A 7411-nucleotide genomic window follows, 5' to 3' on the forward strand; every position below is an offset into this window, starting at 1 on the left:
AAAATTGCACACCATTGTACTGTAAGATGATGATTTTATGTTGGGCTGCTGCTAAACTCAGTTGACATTGCACAAGGTTTTTGGTATTCCTCCTGAAAGTGACTTGAATTTTATTTATTCTATTTTATTTTGAATTGCACTATATTCATTTTATTTGAGGACAAGCTCTTGCTTTAATTTTATTTGAGAGATTTTATGAATGAGATGGTTAAATAAAATACTGAAATTGAGTAGTTTTTGGTTATTTATTTGTTTTGGGTAAATTTATTGTTATATAATAAAACAATTAAATAAAAAATAATCGTTAGATTAATCGACTAATCAAAAAAATTATCGTTAGAATAATCGATAAGAAAATAATCGTTTGGGACAGCCCTAATGACATTATTTGTTCGCCTTTTTGTGATCCTCCACTTACACAGTTTTTAACACACTTCTACTGCAAACTGCCAACATCCAACTGCGGTCAAGCCAGCAAACAAGCCGCTCATTATTTTGTGGTGCGTTGAGACAGTTGATTGTCGCAAAATCCAAATGCGGCATCATGTTATGGTCATTGACTTGATATTTTTCTCAGATCACCATCACCGTTTAAAAAGTTGTAATTGCATTGCTTTTAACGTTAAATCGCTGTGTGGGTGACACTCTGCACTGCAGCCCCCAATATACTACTACTATAGAATCAGAGATGATTACTTTAAAAGCCAAGAAAAAACAAAGTTAAATATAGCCGCAAGCGGCAATGGCAGGGGTTCAAACCTTGCGCAAATTGAACACCTAATAGTCCTTGGGGCAAATTTGTAGAGCACCTTCAGGTGAACATGTGGAAAAAAGTTGCTTGAAAATTGCAGAAACAGCCTGGGAGTTACAAACGGGTGTGAAGTTATGGCATATTTTGTGTTAGGCCACGCCCATTCATGGCATTTATGGCGCCCCCTTTTGGTCGAATTGCACAGAATTTGACACACATATTCGGTGACCCTAGCCCATCTCCGAACATCTCCAGCAAGTTTTGTGAAGATTCCTTAATCGGTCATGACTTTATGACAATTTAGCTGAGAGGCCACGTCCTCTCACAACTTTAATGATTAATATCTCCGAAACTAAAGTAGATTTCGAATCGGTCAAACGGTCTAGGAGGAGATGTCAAAGATGTGTTTTCCAAACTCTATCTCAAACATTTTCCAGACGGACCTTAAGGGTCCTTGAGGCAAATCTGTAGAGCAGGTTCACCTGAACATCTGGAAAAAAAAGTTTGAAAATCGGACAAACGGCGTGGAAGTTATGGCCTTTAAGGTAAAACCTCTAATTATAGCGCCACCTTCAGGCCGATTCGAAAAATATTGCTTGATCAGAAATTAGCACCCAATATCTGTCTTTGTGCCAAATTTCAGGTCTCTACCATTGACCAACTCACGGGAATTTGCGTCAAGGCAGATGAACAACGACAACAAGGACGACAAGAATAAACCAGCACAAAAACAATAGGATTTCAGCCCCTTCAGGGTATGAACCCCTAATAATTTGTTTTACTACTTCAATAATGTCATATTATATACATAAAGTGATATATATCCGCTTAATGAATGTGTCATATTTTGCATAAAGTGTATATATCCGCTCTGTTGCATAACGGGCGATCTTCATTCATCTTTCCCAAGTATTTTCCAAGCTTGCCGGCTTCGGTGCGAGCGAGCAGAAGTGGCGTGACACATGGGGGCATGGTTTCACCTAAACGGAGTTGTAAAAAGTATACACGCTACCAGGACACATTAAGGACCCTTAATACGGCTTCCCACCCCCAGACATGGCCAATTGCCATGGCCTGTATGGACGCCCGACCAAGCCGGAGACAACAAGCCGGAGACAACATGGGGACTCGAACCTATGCCCACTTCATGTTGGTAGGCAGGGAATCTACCGCTGCACTACCCCGATGCCCAGAAATGTGTTATTTCATAGTTCAATAAAATTGCCCCTGAAAAGGTTCAAAGTGCCCCTGAAAATCCGATCGAGGCGGCAAATTGTCCTCTGAAATAAAAGCTAAAGAGGTAGGTGGCGTTACAGTCATGTGACTGACAGGCTAGTGCTAAGAATACAGCACATTTATCCTTCTGTGTCTCAAAGACCGTCTACCTCTGACACGACACATCACTCTGTCTTTGTCTTCTGTTGTTCTGCCTCTCAATCTGCCTTTCCATGCACATCTCAGCGACCCCTATCTCTTACCTCTTTTTTGCCACCTCTATCCATCATTTTAAATATCTCCTTTGTGCAGATTCAGACCCATTGGCACCTCAACACCCCTGCCTCACTGACATTAAATCAAGTTTAGCGCCATATCTTTTAATGGCATCAAGAAGAGTGTTTCATCTGGCAGGGGGAACTTGGTGTTGATTTGTCTGATGGTTTGTGGGATAGGAGTCTGTCTGTGATACAACTCTGCTCAGTTAATAGCAGACACCAGCTGATCCAATTCAAAGTCGCTCATCGTCTTCACTATTCTAAACATAAGCTGCACAAGTTCTTCCCCTCTGTCCCACCACTGTGCGACAGGTGTCAGACATCAGAGGGCACTCTGTCTCATGCCTTCTGGTTCTGCCCTTTACTGACGGGATTCTGGGCAAAAATATTTGACTGGTACTCTTAGGGCTAATGTACACCGCTTCCGGAACAGATGCGGTACGGCTCCGGTATGGCTGTGAACAGACCCACACTCATGTAATCTGTCAGACGTATGAACAGACCTACACTCATGTCATCTGTCAGACGTATGAACAGACCCACACTCATGTCATCTGTCAGACGTTTGCGGGATCTGACAAAAATAGAACAGGTGCGTAATTTTTCCATACTGCATGTATCGCCCATCTATTAACATGATGGGCGAGAGTCGATCCGGGCTGTAACACAACTGGTGTACATTGCCTGTAAGGTCTACAAAATAACCCTTCAGCCGGAGGCAGAACTCGCCATCATCGGGTGCTCGGAGACCTCTCTGGACATCCCTACAGCTGTACAGCAGTCTCTGACACTGGGGACAACTGTCGCCAAAAAACTAATTCTGAAGGAATGGAAGTCCTCCTCTTCACCCTCTTTCCAATTGTGGTTGACAGACATGATCTCTGTTATAAGGATGGAGAGACTCAGGTCTCTAAGGACCAACTCACTTAAAAAATGTCGAACTATTTGGGACCCGTTTCTAGCCTACCTCGATGAGGTTAGGTGCCGCAGGTGACTTGCCTGGCTTGTTCCTCATTGACCTCTTGCATGGGACCCCGTACACAACATCTCTTAGAAGCACATGAGCACCATATGCAGCTGGTAGCACCATATTATATTCCAAAACTGCCATATTGAGTGTCCATGTTACATGTATGCTTTTCTTTCCTTTCCTGTGTCTGAGCCTGTTTGTTTGTCTTGTTCTTGTTTTGTTTCAAGAAACCGGCCGGTTGATTCTTAGTTCTTAGTTGATTCTTAGTTCCATGCAGATGTGGACAATTCTGAATCAATTCACAAAATGTCAAAAATTGTTTTTCTAAAATGCTAATCTCGAAGACTTCAGTTCCGTTCTCTTTGGTGACACCTATGGCGATGAGTGGTAATTGCAGGTGAGATGCAAACAGTGTTGCATCATCTGTGTCACCACAGACACCCAGTTCATAAATGCTGTAATACTGAAAATGCAAATGCTTCCATCGATGGGCCATAGGCTCAATCACCATTATGTTGTCACTCAGTTGGTGATGGAGAGTGACTTAACAGACATTTATTCACATTACATCTTTGAGATTATCACTGTTATAATCTCAAAGATGCTGCTGGGAACCAGAGAGAGTACAGTGTCAAATGTCATGCAATTTGGACACGCACATACTCATAGCGCTACCTACTGGCAATGCAACAAGTGGTTTATCCCGACAACCGTTTGTCCGATCAATGTCAAAGTTGGCGGATGTGTTTCTAAGACTCTGACAAAGTGCAATATCGAATTCCATGCAATTCGGACACGGCATAGTCATAGCACCACCTACTGGAAACAAAAAGTGATTTATCTCAACAATCGAATTTGGTGCAATTTGGAGACACGCAGTCATAGTGACACCTACTGGCGACACAGGAAGTGGTTTGTAACTCGACTGTACATGGTCAAATCTGCCCCAAACCTCCCCCGGCCTAAAGAGATGCCAATACTAAGTTATAGTCATAGTGCCACCTGCTGGCAACACAAGAAGTGGTTTGTAACTTGGCTGTACATGGGCAAATCTGCCCCCAACTTCATATGTTTGATAAAAGTCCCAGCCTGAAGACATCTACATACCACAATATTCAGTTCTATACATAGCGCCACCTAGCAGGCTGACCAGAAATGTTCATGGTGTGGCCTACTCTTGATATACTGGAACACGAGGTATATACTTAGTCGGTGTTCTCTAGCGCCACATAAAGCAAGCAACCGGTGTGTGTGCATGTGTGTGTGTGTGTGTGTGTGTGTGTGTGTATGTGTGTATGTGTGTGTGTGTGTGTGTGTGTGTGTCCGCATATCTCGAGAACCTTTGCCCGATCTACTTCACACTTGCTAACGATCCAAGTGTCGGATTTTGTGCAATTTGGACATGCTCAATATGAAACAACTTTGAATAAACAAAACAGCGCTCTGTGCAGCAGCAGGGTGAACGGGCACTGCACTAGCTGCGTAGCCCTCAAACAAAAACACCATTGAAATGTGGAAAAATTGTGCACAGTCTGATTAAACATGATAAATACCTCATTGTACCAGACGCAATTATGTGACCGAGACACAGCAGAGCAACCTTGTGGGTGCACATTCAAATCCTGTAAATCAATCAAATCAATGTGTCTTCATGATCCTGTAGTTAAAACAATCTCCTTAATTATAAAGATACAAATGGGAGTGCTGCATTGGGTCAAGACATCAATATGTTAGCGGAGTAAAAATCAGGTGCTCTTCCAGGATGGGGCATATATAGATACAAGATAGAAAAGAGGTAGCTGTCCAATGTGGTTGCAGGAAGTTCCCCAGGTGTTGGAGGCAGCAAAAGGAGACATCCGAGGCACTCTGAATTATATTAAAAATCCTTTATTCCAGCAGGGAGACCAACGCGTTTCCACTCAAAAACCTGATGAAGACTCTTTGAGTCGAAACGCGTTGGTACCTCTTTTTTATCTTGAATCTCCTTAGTTAATTCAATAGCAGTTAATACAGCATACATTTCCAAACCCTGCATAACCAACTGCATTCTCAGTATATTACCTACTTGAAAACTCCAAACCATGGTTGGCAACGCAACCACACGCTACGAAGACGGATCAGTGTAGCAGGTAGAAAAAAATAAAAATAAAAAACAAAACAGAAAATGCTCCACACCACGCCTACGTGACGCGGTGCGTTCATGTCTCATGTATTCTGGCTGTTAGGAGGAAGAGGAAGAGGAAGAGGAAGAAGAGGCCGTTGTTTGTAAAAACCGATCTGCTGTTTGGATCATGTCCTAACAGAAATAGACATTCAGCAACTGATCCCAACACTGTGTCTCAGAGCAATCCCCCCGTACACACACACACACACACACACACACACACACACACACACACACACACACACACACACACACACACACACACACACACACACACACACACACACACACACACACACACACACACACACACACACACACACACACACACAGCACACTCTTTTCCCCCACTCCTTCAATTAAGGTCGTCTTAATGACTGACTTAATCCGAGCAGCCTCGGTGAGACACCATCAGAGAGAAGAGACGCTGAGCTCAGAGACAAGTCAACACATTAGAGACACAAACAGACAAAACACATTACGCCTGCGTCGCTCTCAAACACTCACAGAGCAAGCGCCGCTTTTCATAGAGCTGGAAAACGAGAGATTTGGAAAAAGCTGTACCTTTGCTTTTAGCTAGAAGGGCAGGAGGAGGGCGGAGACAGACAGAGAGGGAGAAGAAAGGAAAAGTCAGCCCAAATCAGCAAACACAGATCAGTGTATATTATGAATACATGTCATGTGATAAATGGATGTACAGGAGCAACATGCGGTGCAACTGTCATGCTAAATTTGAATTGCACCACATCACAGCACTCTTCACAACACACGCCCACACCAGGTATTAGGCTGTCAATACCTTTGAGTGTCACAACAAAAGCCTTTTCATCTAAGACTACTTTGATGTCATCTACAGCAGGATGGTCATAATACACACAAGCATGCATTTCTATACATCACACACCAACGGCAAAGCATGCACTCCACTAGAAACTAGAGCGGCAACCATTAGTCAGTTAATCGATTAGTCGATCGACAGAAAATTATTCGCCAACTGTTTTTTTATAATTGATTACTCGTTTAGAATGGTTTAAAAAATATATTTTGTTCCAGCTTATTAAATGTGAATATTTTCTGGTTTCTTTAGTCTTCTATGACAGTAAACTGTCTTTGGGATGTGGACTGTTGGTGAGGACAAATTAAGACATTTGAGGATGTCATATTGATAATTAATAATAATTAGTTGCAGCCCTCATTTGTAGAATCACAAGAAAGGAAAGAGCTAGAAGACAAGAGTTGAAGAGAGGCATACCTTGTTCTGCCATCATATGTGCAAGGCCTTCAGAAGGGAAGGGAAGAGGAAACAGAGCACTTCAGAAAACACAGATTCCAATACTCTTTGGTACTGTGATGACACATGGTTTTCCCAGGAGGGAAAGCATGGCATCAAAACAAACACACTGACAATAAACAAAGCTTCCCAATGGCTGAGCAGGAAGCTTCTTCACAAGAGATACTAGAAGTGTGTAGGAGAAATGATAAAGAACGCGTCACCCGTGAGTGAATTGAGCTCCCAACATTTAAATAGTGTATGTACAGTAAGCTATGGCTTCATGGCAAAATACATTTTATATGCAATGTAACATATGGAATGCATTCATTAGGCCTAATTCTAGGAAATATTGTATGATGTATTGAAGATGACAGCTTGTAAAAGTTATGAAGGTTAAGAATATGAAAAACGTATCTAGAGGTTATTGAAATACCAAATTATTATGTTATTCCCCCATTAATGTCACCATATCACTTTTGTTTATCCAAATATTGCACTGATATAACCTTTTTATTGTTAGCAGGTTACCTACCATATGGTTACCAAAATGTTACCATACTTTTACTGTGCCTCGTTGCCATCTTAAAATCTGTTAATACCTTTGTATCTGGCCCCTGTTACATAAATATCGGTCTAATATTACCCAGATGCAGCCATTGTTAAAACCAAGCTATTACATGGTTATTACTTTGGTAATTACATGTTACATTTTTTTTTTATCAATTATTATATTATGCCACTATTACCATGTCACCAACCT

General features: G+C 41.8%; 1 protein-coding gene across 1 annotated transcript in view; it reads right to left on the reverse strand.

Moving 5' to 3' along the window:
• The window catches only part of nrxn3a (neurexin 3a), a gene marked incomplete at its 3' end in the record, with an annotated part of 673655 nt that extends 667006 nt beyond the window's left edge, over nt 1–6649 (reverse strand). The window contains exons 1-2 of the mRNA XM_083634400.1: nt 6631–6649; nt 5886–5954 (exon numbers count right to left, since the gene is read on the reverse strand). Coding sequence (XP_083490526.1) covers nt 5886–5954; nt 6631–6646 — 85 coding nt within the window. The 5' untranslated portion in view covers nt 6647–6649. The remainder of the gene's footprint in view (nt 1–5885; nt 5955–6630) is intronic.
• Nucleotides 6650–7411: the final 762 nt, after the last annotated feature.

The sequence above is a fragment of the Poromitra crassiceps genome, assembly GCF_964638095.1.
Source record: "Poromitra crassiceps genome assembly, chromosome: 3".
Classification (NCBI taxonomy): domain Eukaryota; kingdom Metazoa; phylum Chordata; class Actinopteri; order Beryciformes; family Melamphaidae; genus Poromitra; species Poromitra crassiceps.